This window comes from Triturus cristatus, chromosome 4_2, assembly GCF_964204655.1.
Source record: "Triturus cristatus chromosome 4_2, aTriCri1.1, whole genome shotgun sequence".
NCBI lineage: Eukaryota > Metazoa > Chordata > Amphibia > Caudata > Salamandridae > Triturus > Triturus cristatus.
The window spans coordinates 636,530,195-636,550,503 of NC_140586.1; the positions used below are offsets into that span (position 1 = coordinate 636,530,195).

General features: G+C 48.0%; 1 protein-coding gene across 1 annotated transcript in view; it reads right to left on the reverse strand.

Annotated features, from left to right (window-relative positions):
* Nucleotides 1-20,309, reverse strand: part of LOC146834787 (interleukin-12 receptor subunit beta-2-like) — a 745,756-nt gene that overhangs the window by 372,979 nt on the left and 352,468 nt on the right. Inside the window, exon 10 of the mRNA XM_085602323.1 lies at nucleotides 14,088-14,276. Within this exon, the coding sequence (XP_085458449.1) occupies nucleotides 14,088-14,276 (189 nt within the window). The remainder of the gene's footprint in view (nucleotides 1-14,087; nucleotides 14,277-20,309) is intronic.

Consider the following 20,309-nt stretch of genomic DNA (forward strand, 5'->3'; position numbering starts at 1 on the left):
CCCAACCCACCTAGACCCTCTGGTGCCCAAGCCCCTGCAGCACCTGCTTCAGGTACATCTGTGCCAACCACCACCCCCATTCCTGCCACATCCCAGGAGACACCCAGGAGCCCTGCCCACACTGAACAACTGAGCCAGTCTGACCTGGAGGGACAAGGTTCTCCGGGCACCCAGGAGGAGGCAGACAACCCCGCAAATGCCATCCCTCAGGGGTCCCATAGACCCGATGTGCCCACAACGGCAGGCCAGGCTCGTGTGGGAAGGGGTGGTGGGAGTGGAGGCAGGCGGAGGCGAGAACCTGACCAGCCAGCTGAAGGGACCTGTATGTCTCACATACGCCCCATCCTGGACACATACCGGCGTGACACCAGGGCCATCAGCCAGGTAGTGGAGACCGTCACAGAGATTAAGAACCAGCAAGCTGAGCAACACGCCAGTCAACAACAACACCAAGGACGGATGGAGGCAAGACTGGCTGAGCTCCTGGTGGTGCAAACGGACATAAGATGTTCACTCCGTCGGATCGCCGACAACATGGGCAACCCTCCCTGTGCCACCAGGCGAACACCAACACCAGCCACAGGGAGGGAGGAGGAGGAGGATTCGTCCGATGGAGCGTCCCAAGCATCGCCAAGGCCTGCATCTGAGGGTCCCCCGAGGAAGGTGGGTCGTCCACGGAAAAGACCGTGAGAGGCAGCGGACCATCCACATCTCCCAGGTCACATGGCCTGGCATCTGGCCCTCATGCGCAACAGCAGCACCTCATTCAATGACATTCTCTGCCACATGGACTTGCTGGTCACAGTCTGACCAATGATGCCAAACACTGTGGGCTGGACTCTGATGACTTCAAATGACAAGGATCCCATCTCCCCCTGTGTACTTTGGATTCTATGCACAATGTATAGCAACTATTTTTCCACACTAAACACGGCCCCCACCTAGAATAAAAGTAAATTTCTTTAATTAGATGTTGCAGTCATTTTGCATGAGTACACAATCTACGTGTGGGGAAATGTCAAACTATGCCTGAATGTTGAACTAACTCCAGCCATCCATACCCTGGGATCTGAGTCTGGTACAGGACACACATGGGTCACAATGTATCATCCAATACAGACATGGCGCACAATACTCACCGGTGATGGCCTCAAGCTGCTGAGGGGGAGCTTGCAATACTGTGCGGACAGACCAATTTTGAAGAGTATCATTAAGGCGTAGAGGTCATGGCTCATGTGGATGTTCCTGGGGAGGGAGTACCAGGTATGTTTGGCCAGGTGTGAGAACTATGTCCTGCATGCTGGAGTATGGTGGATGTGAAAAATGGTGGCCAGGGCAAGGTTGGATGCGCCGAGTTGGACCAACGGGGTCTCGGATGACAGACGTCCAAGGTTTGTTTGGGGTCTGGGGTTGTGGACTGCCTCCTGAGTGTGGTTGAGGAGTCTGAAGGTCATCCTGCAGCAGACAGTGATCCATTGCAGCTATCTCAGGTGGACGGTGATGTGGATGGGTGCGGGATGTTGAAGCTGAGGTGTGCAGATGCACCCTGGATGTGGACAAGTTTCCCGTGAGTTTGGATGTACTTGCTCCGTAGAGGGCGGGGCAGTAGTTGACACAGCTGGTGTCGTGGACCTGGGTGATGGTCTGTCTTTCCTTGGAGTGGATCTATCTGTGGATCATGTGCATCATGCAGAGGGTGTTGCAGCATGAGGTACAGATGCTGGTGATTTGCATGGCAAATGTGAGTGACAAATCCATGATGCACACCATCGTGTGTGCGTGGCCACTGGGTGCTTGTGTAGGGCTCCTGCGGGTGGGACACAAGGAGTTGAGCCAGCTGTAAGGGGACAATCCTCAGATGATTACCTCAGTCCTGTACAAGTCCAGCCTCAGGTTGCTGATGTTCAGCCATTCATCCACGGACCTCATGCCTTCTTGAATGTTGGCAATGGCTGCGTCTTTGGTGAGGGTGAGGAGCACCTGGCTGTCAATGGCATACGACATGATGATGAGGTTGTGTGCGCATGTGATGGTGGAGAGGGGGGTCCTGGACACATTGAAGATTGACACGCTGAGAGATGATCCCTGGGCCATGTGCCAGATGACGCCACTATACTACATGCTGAAGGCTTGAGTCCCACTCCCATGGCCTTGCTGGTGGATGGAGCCGGTGTGGAGTATTAGGGACATGACCTTGTTGGTGTGACAGGGCCTGGAAGGCGGGGCAGCGCTGTGTAGGCAGTTGGAGTTGCACACTCAGCATGCAAAGGTGCCGTGTGTGCGCTTAGGGTATGCCTGAGAGGAGGCGGTTGATTTTCGGATGGACATTGCCTGGATGGTGGCTGCAACATCAGACTGTAGTGTGATGTGGGTCATGCAAGGACATGAGGGTCATGCAATGTGCACGTTGCATGTGTTGACGGTCCTGCCTTTGGCACCGTGTGGCCGCAACAGTGGCACAGACAAGATGATGACAGCCAAATGAAAGGGTGGAGGGAGGCAGGGAGGAGCATCTTTGAGGCGTGTGTGTTGCCGAATCCCACTACTTTGTGGGCCCTTGCTGCAGGGGCCGCAGCAGCAGGCGGCATGTCCTGGAAACTATGCCAAAAGTAGCACACAAAGACAAGGATGTCAGAAAGGACAACTGCAACAGGCGTATGTAAAGGAAGGAGTGTCCGGTTACCCATGGCACACCCAGAGAAAATGGATGCACATTCACCAAAGATGACTGACACAGGATCAGGAAACAGAAAGCCGAGCTGCGCACAGGAGACACACCCTCAGCAGGAGTTGACGGCCCGTTGTGGGGACCAACATGCCCAAATACATACACAACCATGGACTTCATGCACAATAGAGATTCTAACCCATGAAGAACTGCATGCATGTTGCCAAACTACACATAGACTCATATGCACAATCTTTGACAACTATGCCAGAGATGCCGCATGCAAAGTGGCAAGAGACCTGCATTGACAGAGATGAGGCACCTTGGAGGGTGAGGAACACCTTTATTACTCAGGCTCACACTAAGGGAAATGCATCAATATGAACTGACTCACAGCTCATTTGGCTGAACATGTGGGACCTACACTGGACACCCCTTTCACAACACAGATGTTGTAAATCCAAATGGCCTGGCACACAAGTTAAGGGGATGAGCCAAACACCCCCTGCTGCACATGGAGAGGCTGCAATTCCCCATTGAGCCTCTTATGGGGATGTTCCACACTATGTCCACCCGTAGCATCCCGTATGTTTCTGAGGGAAGTTTTACACACATTGATGCCTTCATCAGAATCCACAAACCATTACAGATGACTGTCACGAAGGTTGACTATCAATTCATGGGAGTCATGCTACATGTCATGTGCCCCATGGTGAGTCGACATGTATGCATGGTAACACAACATGCACAGGAGCAGTCCCCACACATTCCAAACACGTAACACCCCCAAAATGGCTTGCTGCAATCCTCACCCAAAATGACTTTTCCCCATGTCCGTGCATGGAACACTGATTCAGCACACGTTGCAATACTCATGAGGAATAGCAGGAGGCCAACGATGACACGGCCAGACAACATGCGCAAGAACCTGTGAATGACAGACACACAAGAAGTCAGCTAAAAGATTGTTATCCGCATACATGGTCATTTACTCTACAGGAATAATGTTGTCACCATGCGAATTGAAAATTTAGTGTCTCAGCTAAAATGTGTGGAATGACATCATCACTCGAGTGACACATCAGAATACACATCTAAGTCACTTAGCATACAGTCAGCTGGACACACACATTGCAACACATGCCACACAAGGCTCCAAGCGTGTACACTCAGACCCAGTGACTCACCATTATGAGAAGAAGTTGCGTATGAGCTGACTCCGGATATCCTCCTCCTCCTCCTCCTCCTCCTCACTTGCCTCGTGACCAAGCCCTTCATCCTCCATGGGTGGATGTTCCTGCTCATGCTGCTCCAGGATGAGTGGCACTGCCTTCTCCACTGCCATGTTGTGCAGCATGCAGCACACGAGGAAGATTTTGCAGACCTTTGCCGGTGCATATGGGAGGGACCCGCCTGTCTTGTAAAGGCACCGGAATCGGCTCTTCAGGAGGCCAAACGTCCTCTCAATCACTCGCCTGGTCTGCCCGTGTGCATTGTTGTAACAGTGATCTGCAGCTGATCTTGGGTTGCGGAGAGGCGTCATCAGCCATGGCATGTTGGGATAGCCAGATTCCCCTACATGGAAACACCATGTAAAGAAGTGTGTCAGGAGATGCCGTAAGATACAAAGATACCGCAAAACACAGGACAAACAGAGTATACCCACCAACAAGACATGCTCGTTCATTGTGCAGCCGCAGCATCATTTGTGGCACCCTGCTACGCCTCATGATGTAGGCATCGTGTGCTGACCCTGAAAAATGTGCACAGACATGGGAAATCAGCATGTTAGCAAGACACACCACAAGGGCATTTATAGAGTGGTAATGTTTACGGTTGCGATAGGCGACCTCCTGTGCCTGTGGTGGTACCAAAGCAACATGTGTCCCATCAATGGACCCAATGACATGGGGCATCCCTCCCAGGGCATAGAAATCACCCTTGACACCTGTCAACTCCTCAGGAGTCGGAAAATGGATGAATTCATCCAGGTGCTCCAACATGGCTGCTAAAACATCATGCAGGACACGGCTGAACATCGTCTGTGACATGCCACCAACATCAACTATGGTGAATTGAAACGTACCTGTGGCAAAAAATGTAGGGCTGCCATCACCTTCATCTTGGGGGTCAGCGCAGTAGGATTCCTGTGTCGTGGTTGGAGGTGTGGTGCCAGCTTGGCGGCCAAGTCCTCAATCAACTGTTGGGTGAATCTGTAACGTCGTATGCAGTCACGTTCCCTCATGGTATCCAAGTCTGGCATTGGTCTGGGGACAGGCGGTGCCCTGCAGAAAATTGGAATGAATAACGAAGAGTGAGAACATAACAACATCAATGTCAATGAACTGAGCACATGCTCAACTGCTAATACACATCTGCTAAATACAGAGTCTGGCCTGTGCAATACATCCAGGACACGTATGCCAGCCAGGTGATACTCCTACGAAAAGCCAGCTCCACCCGTTGATTGTCAAGTCTACATGACATGCCCTGAAACGAGCTGTGGGCCAGTGTCAGTGAACAGCCAGAGACATCACAAGAGTGACATACATCCACATATCTGCATTTGAAGGATGTCATCTCATACAGACAGCTGGCGGCAAGCTAGACGCACAGATCACATGTAATGTCAAATGTACAGTTCACACACATTGCGATGAAGGGGTACACGTGAAAACAGAAAACACAGACATTGAGACGACGCAGATATGTCCTCATGTCAAAATATCATGTTCGATGCATACAGACACACGTTACGTGGAAATCCACATGTGGCATGGTGTGCGTAGATGTGTGCCATGCCCATCTACACACAGACACATGTTTGATGCAGCAACAGCAGATGCAGTTGACGGAACACCAACAGCAAGCTCATGGGAACACATGACACACACATGTCTGGTCGTTAAATGTCAAGTGTTAGTGTCCCTGTCCCTGGCATCAGGGGACAGTTGTGGGTGGTGGTGTGCCATACCAGTGATGCTGTGCTTGACACGTTTATACTACATGCACACATGTGCAAAGTGTGAAGGGGAAGTGTGCCACATAGTGCCCCATCACACATGACATGTATACACAGGTCATCACATATCAATTGTGCAAATACATGAGGAGACATGTGCAATATCACTGCCTGACACACCTAGGCCCTGCACATGTAGGAGAGCAATGACAACATACGTGTAGGCACTGGTAGTACACGTACCCGTACGTGTACTACCAGTGCCTACACATACGGCTACTACCAGTGCCTACACATATGGGTACGCACTGGTAGTACACGTACCCGTACGTGTACTACCAGTGCCTACACGTACGGGTACTACCAGTGCCTACACGTACGGGCACGCACTGGTAGTACACGTACCCGTACGTGTACTACCAGTGCCTACACGTACGGGTACGCACTGGTAGTACACGTACGTGTAGGCACTGGTAGTACACGTACGGGTACGTGTACTATCAGTGCATACCCGTACGTGTCAAACGCACTGTGCAACTGGTGCCGTAGGGGTACGTGTGAAACGCACAGTACCTGTGTGTGGATTTGAAAATTACATAGGGGACACATAAGGAACAAGTATTAGGCACTAAATGCATGCTGGTTGTCACGGATACAGAGTTTTCAGTTCAAATTTTTCCATCAGGTGTCCTGGAAAAGTCAGTTGGCCACAAAATACAATGTTGCGAAGTGGTTGTTGACTTGACATGATGCTCAAAATTTGAACGATGCAAATGCTGTCACTGGTGTATGTGGAAAGGGATTGGAGTAAACGTAAGATGCGAATGAATCTGACCAATCACTATGTACTCCTCCAAATGAATGCCCCTCAGCAAGACAGATATAAGTCAGCCAGAACCCATGAGAGGGCACTTGCCTGCACAACTTTCCTGTTGACAACACTGCTGCTGTCTGTGCTTCCTCTGGCACCATGTCAAGGTCTGTGGAGAGGGCCCAGCCATTCACCCAGGAGGAGAATGAGGCATTGCTGGATGTCATCCTCCCACAGTACACCAGCCTGTATGGGAGACTAGGGGAGCAGGTGAGTGCTGACTCCACTACCTTTGACTGTGCACCTTTTTTGTGACTGTCACTTCTGGCATTGTGTCCAGGTGTGTCAGACATGCAATGTTGTTTACAGTGGGTCCCAGGGGGGGAATGGCTTATGTCTCCCATGCAAAGCATGATGTAGTTCATGTGTGCACTCTTCACTTGCGTTGTGCTTACTGTGACATTCACTGCATAGTGCATGACACATTCAGCCTGGCTAATCCTTTGTGGCATTTTTTGTCTATAGTCCTGAGGTGATTCAGTGGTGCCCCGGTGTGACAGGTGACTGTACCCACAGATGTGTGTGAGTTGAGTGGAGCTGTGGTGAGAGTGTCCAAGTGATGTGTACGCCCCCTGGATATTGATGTGTGTGAATGTTCCTTGTCATGTGGGTGAGTGTCTAAGTGAAGTGTTGCACCACAGCTGCATGGAGGAGGCAACAGCTCTACCCATCTGATGTGAGAAGTAAGCCGTGCTGTGTGTTTGACTTGCTGAGCTAGCCCCACACCTGTGACACCCCACAGGCAAGTGGCACATGTGCAGAGTGAGGTTTGTATCCGCTGTTGCCAATGGCAGGTGATTGATCTGTGCCTGTGTGTGTCTGTGTACTCTGCTGAGGTTGCGTCAGTGGCCTGGGGCATGTAACTGCTTGGAGGTGCTGTCCATCAGCCTGGTGTTGCTTGTGATGCACAGTGTGTGCCATGATCATGGAGTGTGTCGCACCCCTCATGCCACCTGAGTACTTTCAATGCCATGTAGTGCATTGGGGCTTCCACAGAGGCCAATGTCCATATGACAAAGATGCTATTCCTTGGCAACATCCTATGCCCTGTTCAACATATCAAAGATGTTCAAATGTGTGTCTCTCTGACATGGAGCAGGTGTAGTGATGTTGTCTCACTTTGTCATCCTCACAGGTAACTGCGTACGAGAAGGGGGAGATCTGGAAGCGGGCCGTCAGGGCCGTGAGATCGATGGAGGGTCGCAGTCGGCGCCTAGCCCAAGTCTGAAAACGGTGGCAGGGCATCCGGTGCTGGACCCGGAGGATCACCCGGGTCCAGCTGGGGGACTCACCTCCATGCCCCCATGGCCGGCGCCGACGCCTGACCCACCAGATGAGGCGTGTCCTGGCGGTGGTCTTCCCTGACATGGATAGGCAGTTACAGGAGAGACAGCAGCAAAGAGGGGGTAGGTACATGTGTGTTTGTTGTGTGTCACCAGCTTTTGGAAGTGCTCAGTCACCTGGATACACTGCCAGGGTTTATATGTGCAGTGCATATCCTATTCCCCCAAGTCAACCGGTGCTGTTCTTCCTCCCTTCCCCTCCTTGACATGTGTTCCCTGGTCTGTGTGTAATCACTATTGCATATGGGGCCATATGTATGAACACATTTTCCCATAAACACAGAATGGATAAAACCCTTTCGTACATCTGGCCCTAAGTCATCTAGGCTGCCAGTTAATCCAAGTGCACATTGCTTTCTGCATCATGTGTGGGGGTGGTCTGTGACATGTGTTGGTACCTTGCCTGTGCCCTGTCCTGTTCAGTCATTTGGGGGTCCATATTTGTTGGCACTGATGCTGAGTCTCAACATAGGAGTGTGAGGTTTCAAATGAACAGACTTGCAGCATGCATGACCGATGTTGTGGCCTCAGACATGATGTGCATGAGTGGGAGATATGCAAAGTGCCAGGATGGTTGCTCATGTTACAGTCAGATCATTTCAGGACCATGGAGCAGTGTGCCCACTACAGTCCCCTGAGACAGCCTTGCCTCGTAATCATGTGTGTCATCCAACACTGTGCCCATTCTCTGTGTGTTCAGCATAGGTTGGCCTCTGTGGCATTGTTCCCTGGCCTCATTTGTATTTATCTAAAGTGTGCTACATGTGTCCACTGGACAGGGTGACCCCATTTGGTTTGTGCATACTCACACTGGGCAGTGCCTGTGTGTCTATTCACAACTATCTGTTGATGGTTGTTTGTCACAAATATGTGTTGGCAGCCTCACGAGGTGATGTGGAGTACATTTGGGAATTCTTGATGCACATTTTTGTAAACCCTGATTAAGAGGTGTCACTTCTTGATCTGTCTCAATCACATTGTCTCAGGTATGGGGGGTTTGTGCAGGCGAGGCCTACATGTCCAAACCTTATGTCTCCTTGCCAGGTCTGACCTGTGTGTGATAATTGTCTGGACAGACACTCAACATGCAGTAACCCAGTGATGTTGTGCAGGGTTTAATGTTTGTGCTTTGCAGCATGTGTCAATAGTTTAAATACATGATTCCTGCTCATCCATTTTTGGCACCAGTGTGTGGTCCAGATGCTAAGTAGTTTTATCTTTGTGTGCTGACATCTGTGTGGACATTCTGGCTTGCCATGAGGGTGTCTTCTCAGTGCAGGTGTGCCTTATTCCAACACAGTTTCAGGCCCATTAGCTTATGCATTGTCCTGTGTTTGGACATGTGTGCCACTCCACATGACAGGCAGTGGGTTAGATGTGTTGCCAACTGTGTCATCATGGTACGGATGGCCATGTGACTGGTGGCATGATTCAAGTTGTTAGTCAAAAAGTCTTGTACCTTGGCACTCACTACACTTGTCAACATGTCTTCATGTTTTCAATGCTTGACTTTGATGTTTTGTTGTGAAGGACAATAATGTGCCTGCATGACAGATGTCTCCCAAGGAAGTGCACAAGAAACCACCTTTACACTTTCAGGGAACACGCTGGCACAATTTATGACTCTGTAAATGTAGTTTTGTGTGCACCTCCTTGTGTGACTTCTTTTATACAGGCACATGTGTGTTCTGTTCACAAAGTGACACAGTCACACATTCTAAACATGTAGATTGTGTAAAGTGGTGTGATTCCCAAGGGATCAAAATGTATTTCGTTTGGGTTTCCAAAGTACTTATAGGTCTCTGAGTGTGGGGACACCTTTAGCATTGAGGTCTGTTATTTAGCCTTGGGTGCACCAATACTGTTTCTTTCACAGTAAACAAGAGGTGGCATGCCTTCATAGTATTGCTGTGCTCAACTGTTCCGAGACACTAGCTTCTCAGTATATTTCTAATTCAAGTTTTTGGCTGTTGTGTCCTATTTTTCCTTGTTTCCAAGTGGCATGGTAGGTCAACCAACTGGGGCGTACAGGGCTTACACATGTGCGGAGTAATATAGATGTTACTCATGATGCATTGCCTGATATGCACTGTGACCTATTTTGTTTTGACTCATGTGTCAGATGTATACAGGTGACTGATTATTTTCTATATCTTCACCTTGCCCATAGCATCATCGGAGGAAACTGAGGGAGACACCTGCATGGACCTGGAGGAGGGATCCAGCACCAGTGCCACCAGTGCTGGCGAGTCTGCGGGAGCAAGTGGCATGGAGGGCGAGGGGAGTCAGGTGGAGGACCTGTCTGGTGGCGAGACCAACTACGATGCTGACGGGTCCGAGGCTGAACTCATCGAGGGGGCGGAGGCTGCTACAACACTTGGCAGCAGCACAACATCTGTCCCCGCCTCCTCCATTCCCATCACCGCCCTCCCAGTTGCTCCGGTCCCCTCTGTCCGTGCAGGGCACCACCATGTCTCCTTCGTGCCAGGCACCACACCCCCTGCCCCTGTCACCCCTGCTGCCCTCACTGCAGAGTCTGTGGACATTCAGCGGCAGTTGCAGGTTGGCCAGACATCAATGCTGAATGTCCTCCATGGCCACACCACACTGCTGACACAGATGGTGTCATTCATGGAGGGCATGTCAGCAACGATGTCTGACCAACGGATGTTGCTGAGGTCCATGAACTCTTCACTGACGGCAGCAGTGAGTCTCCTGCAGCGCTTCGTCCCCCCCTACCCCAGCCCCATCCACACTTCCCACTCCCATACCTGTCCCATGCACACCCAGACATTCCCAAGCACGCACCCCACCAGACACAGGCAGCACACCACAACGTAAGGGCAAGCACACACCTCCTGGCACGCACACTCAGGGGATAAAGGCACACCCACTGGGTCTGGAGCACACAGACATACATGCAGCCACAGTCTGAGTCCGCATGCCTCACTACCCAGTCCCTCCAAAAGCACTCCCCTTGGCTCCCCTGCCACACAGTCAGACAAGGAGAGCTACATGTCTGTGCTGGGCCTCAGCCCCACTGTGTCACCACCCCGCAAGCGGGCAAGGGACTCCACGGGCAGGGTAGTTGAGTCCCCCCCCATGACCACCCCCTCCCCCAGAAGCGCTGCACCCCATCCCTCCGACCCCCCCCCTCCTTTGTGCCTGTGGTTTCTTCTGGTGCAGGGGATACTCTGGACGCCCTAGCAGAAGTGTGCAGTGCCGAGCTACCCCACCCCCTGTGGTGGAGGCGTCTGGCCCTGCACCCACCACACCTACCCTTACACCTCCTGTCCCTGCGGTGCCTGGTCCTTCCCCACATGCCCCCCCCCCAGTCGATGAACCTGAGGGTTCCACTGTGCAGGCAAGCCAGGGGAGACGCGTGCCGATGTGTCCGCCCAAGGACTTCTATTCTGGACCGGCCATTGGCCTTTGTATATAGTGTTCTTGAAAATATTTTTTTTATGCTGATTAAAGCATTTTCTTTTTACTTTGAACACTATTGCATTTCAGGTATTGATGTTGGTGCTGATGCTCCAGGAGTTGGGGTTGTGGTAATGTGTTATGTGTAAGGTTTGAGTCTGATGGTCATGAGGTGGACCATGGGATCTGTGTGCCATCACAAGGTCTCTGCGAAGAATCTTTGGTCGTGTGTGTTATTTGTTTTTTGAGACATTGTACCAAGGAGTGCTCCTTCCTCCGTAGCACCTGACATCTTCCTTGCAGAGAGTTGCACAATTGTTGTGCTGACCTGTGTATACATTCCCTTTGTTCAGCAATGTCTCCGGCTGCATCGTCTGTGCCATCCTTGCTAGTCACTGTACTTGTGTATTGAGTATGTTGACATGCCTTCATGGAGAAATTCTCCCATTTCCGCACTATGCATGTGTGTAATCCCAGCCTAGCACACATATGGTACTTGTTCTGAAGGGTATTTGGGCACCTGCCTCACAATTGTGGGCATTGTATCTGTGGGAACTCCACCCTATTCCTATCAGTCCTGGGATGTGCGTGACAGTGTGTGTTCCCTTTGGCTCTCTTAGTTTAGTAGGCATTGACATGACTATGCAGTCTTGTGGCATGATCTCTGTGTGTGTATTGTGCTGCATCCGCCAGGGGTGGGTATGCATGTGTCATTTGTCCTCACACCCACATGTGGTGTGTCATGCAGTGGGGGAAAGACATCCATCCTCATGGGAGTGGGACACTGCTGTCAGTGATGTGTTGTTATGGCACTATCAACATAGTCGAAAATTAGGGATGCGTACATACACCCATGGAGTTTTGGTCATCTGATAATGATGTACACACCCCCATGTCTCTGTCCACTGCTGGTATTCCTCTGCACCCACCCCTCACATGTCTCTGTCCACTGCTGGGAGTGATAGGCACCCACCCCTCACATGTCTCTGTCCACTACTGGGAGTGATAGGCACCCACCCCCATGTCTCTGTCCACTGATGGGAGTGATAGGCACCCACTCCTCACATGTCTCTGTCCACTGCTGGGAGTGATAGGCACCCACCCCCATGTCTCTGTCCACTGCTGGGAGTGATAGGCACCCACCCCTCACATGTCTCTGTCCACTGCTGGGAGCAATAGGCACCCACCCCATACATGTCTCTGTCCACTGATGGGAGTGATAGGCACCCACCCCTCACATGTCTCTGTCCACTGCTGGGAGTGAAAGGCACCCACCCCTCACATGTCTCTGTCCACTGCTAGGAGTGATAGGCACCCACCCCCATGTCTCTGTCCACTGATGGGAGTGATAGGCACCCACCCCTCACATGTCTCTGTCCACTGCTGGGAGTCCGTGTAGGCACTGGTAGTATGCTCTGAGGGCATGGGTACGTCCGTACCATGCGTACCCCTACGGCACCACTCCAATGGTGGTACAGACCGTACCCACACCCTCAGAGCGTGGGTACGGTCCGTACCACCATTGTAGTGGTGACGTAGAGATACGCGTGGTACGGACCGTACACACGCCCTCAGAGCCTGGGTACGGTTCGTACCACCATTGTAGTGGTGACGTAGGGGTACGCGTGGTACGGACCGTACACACGCCCTCAGTGCGTGGGTACGGTCCGTACCACCATTGTAGTGGTGACGGGTACGCGTACACGTCCACTTCCGTTGTTGCGGTACGCAGGGATTGGTGGACATGCCCCCCGAAGTGACCAGACCCTGGAGGTAATGTATGTCCTCCATATTGTATGTTTTTATTTGGGTAGGGGGTATGTTTCATGCCCCTCACCCCCCCTCAACCCACGGGCGTTGTTCTCACCTTCTGCAGCGTGTGCGTCGGGTTCGGTGCACCAGGTCATAGGCTAGGAGGGCCGGGATGACACGTAGGATGGGGTCCATGGCTGTCCATCACGTACCGGTGCTCCTTATTCGCGTCGTACTCAATTTCCCGGGAGTTTTTGGCTGCCGTAAAAAATGAGCCGTGGGGAGTGACGTAGGCATGAATCGTACTTGCTGGTCCGTAAAACGCTGCCTGACTCCGTACGGATGTCACGTACGTGATGTCCCGGATCAGAATAGTTGGTATTTTTTAGCCGTACGTAGTTTTGTACGATTCGTACGGAAATGGTATTTCTGTACAAATAGCACTTGCTGGTTTGTAAGGTGGATTTCCCGGGTACGAGTCGTACGGAGAATACGCTCCATACGACCATTCGTACCCGGGTTTTACTGGATTGGAATCGGCACCATACTGTTTTTATCTTGTGCTTTTATAGTCCGGTATTGACAGAATAAAAAATTCTTTGACTTTGACCAAATATATACAATTAAACACCAAGCATAAATTACATGCAAATGAACACTTGCAATCGTTATTACATACAGTGATATTTTCTACATTGACATTTTTTGCAACAATTTTAAAAACAACACTAAAAATTATATATTTCTACCGTTCATATTCCTGTTGACGATATTTCGGTAATCCCGATATTCTTAACACAATATTTTTGTGTCACAATATATTTTTCAGATATTTTCTCTAAATACCAGTTCATTGAGGCAATTCAGCAGGAATCAATTTCTAATCAACAATGATGTGCTGTCAATATTACTATAGTTTTATGCATATTTTTCAGAGCAGAACTTTTTATTTTTCGTGAAGTGGTGGAAGGCTTTGCTGGAACTAACCATCACCAATGGGAACTATTTTCCACACAAAGAAAGTTTAGCAAAGAAAGCAATAGGATGACTGCAATCTGCTTTTCTCACCTCTTATGTAGACGGAGGAATTCTCACTCGGAATTCTTTTCCACAGTAAATCTTGCCGTTGTTTGTTACACCTTATTGGAATCCATTCAATAATATACCATAGGAAAGCAGATTCAGGTGCCTCCCATGTGACTAATATCCCATCATGATCTGAAGAAAAGATTTTCATATTTCTAGGAGGTGGGCAATCTGCAAGATACAAGATGTCAAATGTTAACCCAAACAGATTGGGCCCCATTCACAAAGATTCCAAGAATTACACCTAGAATGCTGTGAAATGCAACTCGCAATATTATGTGACATATCAGAGGGTTTCCTATTCACTATTTATCTGCAGGGAAAAACAATTTCTCTGTGGAGAAATTCCTTCTCCTACACTCCTACCAAATTAGAGTTGATCAGTGACGGCTCCTCTGCCAAAGCAGAGGAGCGTCACCCCACTGCTCAATTAGAAGTGCAACAGAAAAATAAAATGATAATAACAAGAAGCTATAATCATTTTTTTTTCTTTGCAGAACTCCAGCCAAGTTGGACGGGGCTGGGCTTGCCGCCGTCTGAGGGAGCAGAAGTGGTTTGTACTCCCTCCCTAAGTGCGCATGATGGTTTGGCCGGCACTCTGGGGCCAGCCAAAGAGTCAAGTGCACTTGGCATGTTCTCCTCTGGGCCGTGTTGCACAACACAGTGGAGAACATGCCCAGTCTGACAGGTACTACCTGAGAGGCCAAATGTGCCGCTCAGACCAATCACAACGCTACTCCTGCAGCGGTGTGATTGACTGGGAGAGTCCGGGAGCTTGGGTACTTCCAGTGGCATTTCATGCCTCCCCCTCCCCACCCACCAGCCCCGTACAGAGGCAGCCACCATTGGAGTTGATCCAATACTCTTCTCATTCAGGAATTTCTAACCATTTCCAGAGTACGAAGATGTCAGATTAAAGTTTATGAATGGCCACAAATTTATATTTTGGTGGGCATTCAAAAACTTACAAGACTAATACACGGAATTTACTACTTTTTTTCTCCAGCCATTTTTATAGTTTGTTGGAAACACACAATTGGTAAACACATAATGCGCATAGCATACATAACGAGCATATAATGAAACTGATACAAGTACTGCATGTTAACTAGAGGTGACACAGTGAATTATTCTGGTTATATATGTAATATTTATAATGTCCTAGATCCTGTCAAAGCAGAGATCTCTGCCTAGGAACCAGAGCTTGAGTATAGGTGGGTGGGGAGGGAATGGGAAATGCACTTGGCTACAGCATCAGAAAAAACAGACATCTTACACATCTCCCATCCAAAGTGCTCATGCTCTATCATATATGACTGGCCATCCTCTCGTCATATAAACTGTCCTTTCAAGGATGTAACAGTGATCCATGCCAGTGCGCCTTTCTTTCAATGGGGAGGGATGTCGAGCTCTCCAATAATTTGCAATATTGCATTTGGTCAGCAATCTTTAATATTAATAAAGGTATGTTGGGCCAGTGTGCCACCCATCTCCTCCATAACCCCCAGGAGAGCACTTTTAGGTGTCATTTCAACTGGAACAAGCATTGGCATAGCCAATAGGTCTCGCTTTTGGGACCTTATAAGTATTTAGTTATGCAGCACAATATCCTTGGTGCAACAACCTCAACTGTTGCATAGCTAAGCACTTATAAGGTCCCAAAGGCGAGACCTATTGGCTATGCCAATGCTTGTTAAACTTGGTAACACTGCCTGGACATTGGTTGCACCTCGTTAGTAGTTTCAAGTTAAAGTTTATTTATGTATGATCTTGGAACTCCAAAGAGATCCACATAATCTGAAAGGCCAACAACATATATAAGAAAAAAATTTGTGCAGCATAATTTCTACAATCATAAGCAAAAGCTGACAATAAAAAATCTCCAAATACAAAACATTCGAATATTTTATTAAATAGGAAATAGTTAAAATATCCTTTATGCCCTTAATACTGTATAACAGGTTACCTTATTAGTACCAGTGTAACAATCAAATACAGCAATAAGCAACAGAAAGGTGACCTGTCCAGCTTTGCAAACGCCTTTCACTGAGCCGCAAGATGTGTTGCTGCATTTTTTGTAACTTTTGGAGCTGGAATTTACTTTTGTTGTTGTTAATATCTGCCGATTATGCGGAAGATGATGGATTATGTGGCAAATGTGACAAATCTATAATTATGCGAAAATGGCTGCAGGCGCATAATTTCAGTGGCCCTGGCCTGATTATAAGATACCGCAATAATCATGGTTCAGTGTGCATCTCAGGCCTCTGGGCCTCGGTGACACTGCACCTCCTGCTCAAATGGAAGCAGCGTCCCTGCCTCCTTTGAGAGAAACGGGATTTGTATGGCATTCTGCCCTGGCCGCTTTGGTATCACAAAGTAATTGACCTTTAGGGTTTTAAATGACATTACTATAGGCCAGAAGTCTTTGCCTGGCACCCTGGTCACCACAGCTGGTCAGTCAGTCGTTACAAAAGACACACCAATAGTACCCATTGACACCGAAATATAATACCAGTTTGACGATATTGGAGACCCCTGAAGGGTTTGGTTCTTAGAGCTAAGCCTTCCTTCCGACTCGACTGTGACTAGTGCCTCTCTTTGAATTTGTTGTCTGACCGCCTGACAAAAATCGACTCAGTTTGCATGGGTGGCAAGTTTCCTAGGCCCATGAGTGACTAGTTAGGCCATTCCTCAGTTTTCTTAGAATTCTGAGAGCATTGTTTAACCCAGTACTAAACTGGGACTACAAGTCCCAGAATTCTATGGAAAAAATAGGTCAGACCTAACTAGTCACTGACGTACCTTGGAATCTTGGCAACTATGGCCTTATTTATGAAGGCCATGCGCCAGCGATGCGTCACTTTTAAAATGGGAAAAAGTGGCGCACCGGGGGCGCAACGCCTTCATAAATAAGGCACTATAAGTTTGAAGTGTATGGCATTTAGAAGGTGAGATCCAGTGACAGCACACGTGTTACCTGCCGACGCGCACAATAAATGGCCCACGTCATCGTTGATCTTTTCTCGAAAAGTTCACTACGCTTTTGTTTTTTCGAAAACTATGTTGACAGTAAGGAGCCTTCACTTCGCTTGAAAAGCTTGCACTGCAGCAGTCATTCGCTTGATAAGCTTGCACTGCAGCAGTCACATGATTGTCAAACTACGTTTGTGGCAGGGGTAGAAAGCGCTATATAAATACAAGTATCATAATTATAATTTTCAGTGCGTTTTTATTTTCGCGCTCCATGACAGTTTGGGCATCGGCAGAATGTCGGAGTTTCAAAGGCCATATTAAACAAATTGATCACGATCAAACATCAAAGCGGCAGGCCGTGGGGCCGTGAAAGTAATCGCGGGTCAAGCGCGGCGCGCGCGGCCGCGCACATGCACTGTAGCTCTAGGCTGGCCTGGTAGCACTTTTTGGAGCCCTCTCAATAAGTCTCGCCAGACCAGCGCATGCGCTGGGTCAGGCGAGACCTAAAAACCAGCACTCAGTATGATTGGATGACAGAGCATTCCAAGAACATAACAAAAAGGGTGCCCTGTTAGGGTTTACATCTAGTGCAAGTTCAGGAAGAGGATCATTTAATCTGATGTAAACGGTCAGGAAAATAGCATATCCTATGGAAACTGTAAAGCTGAACAAGCAGAAGTCTGGCTGAGATGGCAAGTGTGCAGATAGCAATCTTGGTTTCTCTCAAGCCATCATGATTGAGGAAGCCCACATATACGGTCCAAGCTTCTCGTAGTGGCAACAGTGGGTACGGGGTGTTAGCCAGTAGTGTGTGGTGAATTTGTGTAATATGTTTCTTGCCCAGGGGTTCCTATATCAGTATAGCCTCTAATGGGTCTTATTCTGGGAATGTGTTAAATTAACTCCTAGGGGGTCAAGTGTACATCAGATTTATGAATCTGAAACTCTGTAGTTCTGCAAAGAATTTCATATGATCCCCAGCCAGATGTCTCCCAGTTGGAATTTAGTACTGCAGATTTCCCCACACTCGTGGCAGAGACATCTGAATCAATAAATGCTTATATGCCAGCCAGGAATCCTTTTGTGAATTCCTCACAGGTGTAAATGAAGGCATTTTCTGCAGCTAACGTATGCTTATGGCTAAAAATACACTCATGTATCGGACCCATGGTGCTTCTACACCAACATGTATTCTAATCTCTTGCTTCTGGGCTTTCACAACTACAGCCTATATATAGTCTTGCTAATAACTGTAATGACAAGTGTTATGGAGTGAATAAACACTAATATATAAGAAAGCATTATCAGTTCCATAAGTGTCTCTAAGCAATCTCTGTGGCAATTCCAAACATTAGTGCTGCATAGTTCCCCTGCTTTCTTCCTTTCCCTGTGTGACCATCCTCTTCATAACTTAATTTCCCTTATACTTTCTCTCTCTCTCTCTCTCTCTCTCTCTCTCTCTCTCTCTCTCTCTCTCCTGTTTTACATTCATTTCTAGTTTTGGGACACTTTAGATATTTTTTAAATAAAGGCATTTTTGTGAAGCCACGGGCAACTGGCATTTAATTCAACCAATGAGCTTCTACAAATTTGCTCCGTCATTCAAACCAACATGAATTCATGAGCCAGCAAACATGTGCAAGGCCTTCATTAATTATTGAAGTATGCTCCTGAATTTGCACTGATGAAAAGAGGGATGAAATTGTGGCAGGGCTGTTATTCATTGACGGTGTAGAGTTGCAGAGTGTCATCAGGGGCTTGAGTTGTCTACAAGAGAATATCACATTTATTTCTTCAATCACAATTATTAAAAAGAAAACTCAAAAGGGCACAGAGATAAAAGGAGCAAACATAAAACAAGAAGGCGAGGCAAAGAATTTGGTTTCAACTCCATTGAGTAGATTTCTAGATTCACAAAAATCCCCAGCTGTAGTCATAAAAATCAGGTTTCTTTAGTACTAACACTCCTCTATAGAGATGCCTTCTGGTTGTTCACACGGGGGAAATATATGGCTTTAAGTCCATCAAAGATGTGGGTTAGCTCATCGAACATGTTTTTATTTTGCCCAGCAGGAGAATACTTGGGGCCCGATTCACAGAACTAACTTCAGACAAAATCCTAAACTTACTCATTTCGGCATTCACAGAAGTTAGGAGTCCTAACTTTAGAACTCCTAAATGCCTTCTGTGAATACCGAAAGTCTTAAAATTAGGATTTTTCTCAGTTTAGTAGTAGTATAGTTAGGACTCCTAACTTTAGGACTCCTAAATGCCTTCTGTGAATACCGAAAGTCTTAAAATTAGGATTTTTCTCAATTTAGTAGTAGTAAAGTTAGGACTCCTAACTTTAGGACTCCTAAATGCCTTCTGTGAATACCGAAAGCCTTACAATTAGGATTTTTCTCAGTTTAGTAGTAGTAAAGTTAGGAGTCCTAACTTTAGGACTCCTAAACTGAGAAAAATACTAATTTTAAGACTTTCGGTATTCACAGAAGGCATTTAGGAGTCCTAAAGTTAGGACTCCTAACTTCTGTGAATAACGAAGTGAGTAAGTGTCTTCTGTGAATACCAAAATGAGTAAGTGCCCTCTGTGAATACGAAAATGGTAGTAAGTTTAGGATTTTGTCTTAAGTTAGTTCTGTGAATCGGGCCCACGGTCATCAAGGAATCCCTATCAGTTACATCAAAGCTACCTTGGTAGGTGCAGGAGAGCTAGATTTGTCGTAGACTTTCAGTAAAAAGATCAGTTAATGTAACGTTTTCTGTGGTAATACGATTCATCTGCGGTCATAAATGTCCAAAGATCCCGAATTTATGAACCAGGATCAGTCTTTTGCTAACTTAGACTGTTTTGTGCACACCTGAGTTGAATTTCGGATCTCTGTAAATGGACCAAGAAGAACTTCCTTGGGAAAAAGTGTGAACAAATTTAAAGACCCTAAGAAGTGACAATAAAGACGAAGTGTTCAGAGTCAGAATAAAATCAATAGTGCGAGGAAATTGGAAAGAGGTAAATGGTTAACACAATAACCAGAAAACCTAAGGGACAAGCATGGGAAAATGTTTACAGCTAAATAAGTTATGGGGGAAATACAGCAAGAGAATACAAAAAACATTCTAACCTCATACAATACATACATAAACTCAAAAGGAACAGGCTAGAAGAAAGGCAGTGCAATCTGCCGAACATCCCATTAGCCATTTTTAAGCTTTCCTCTTGACTAGCAG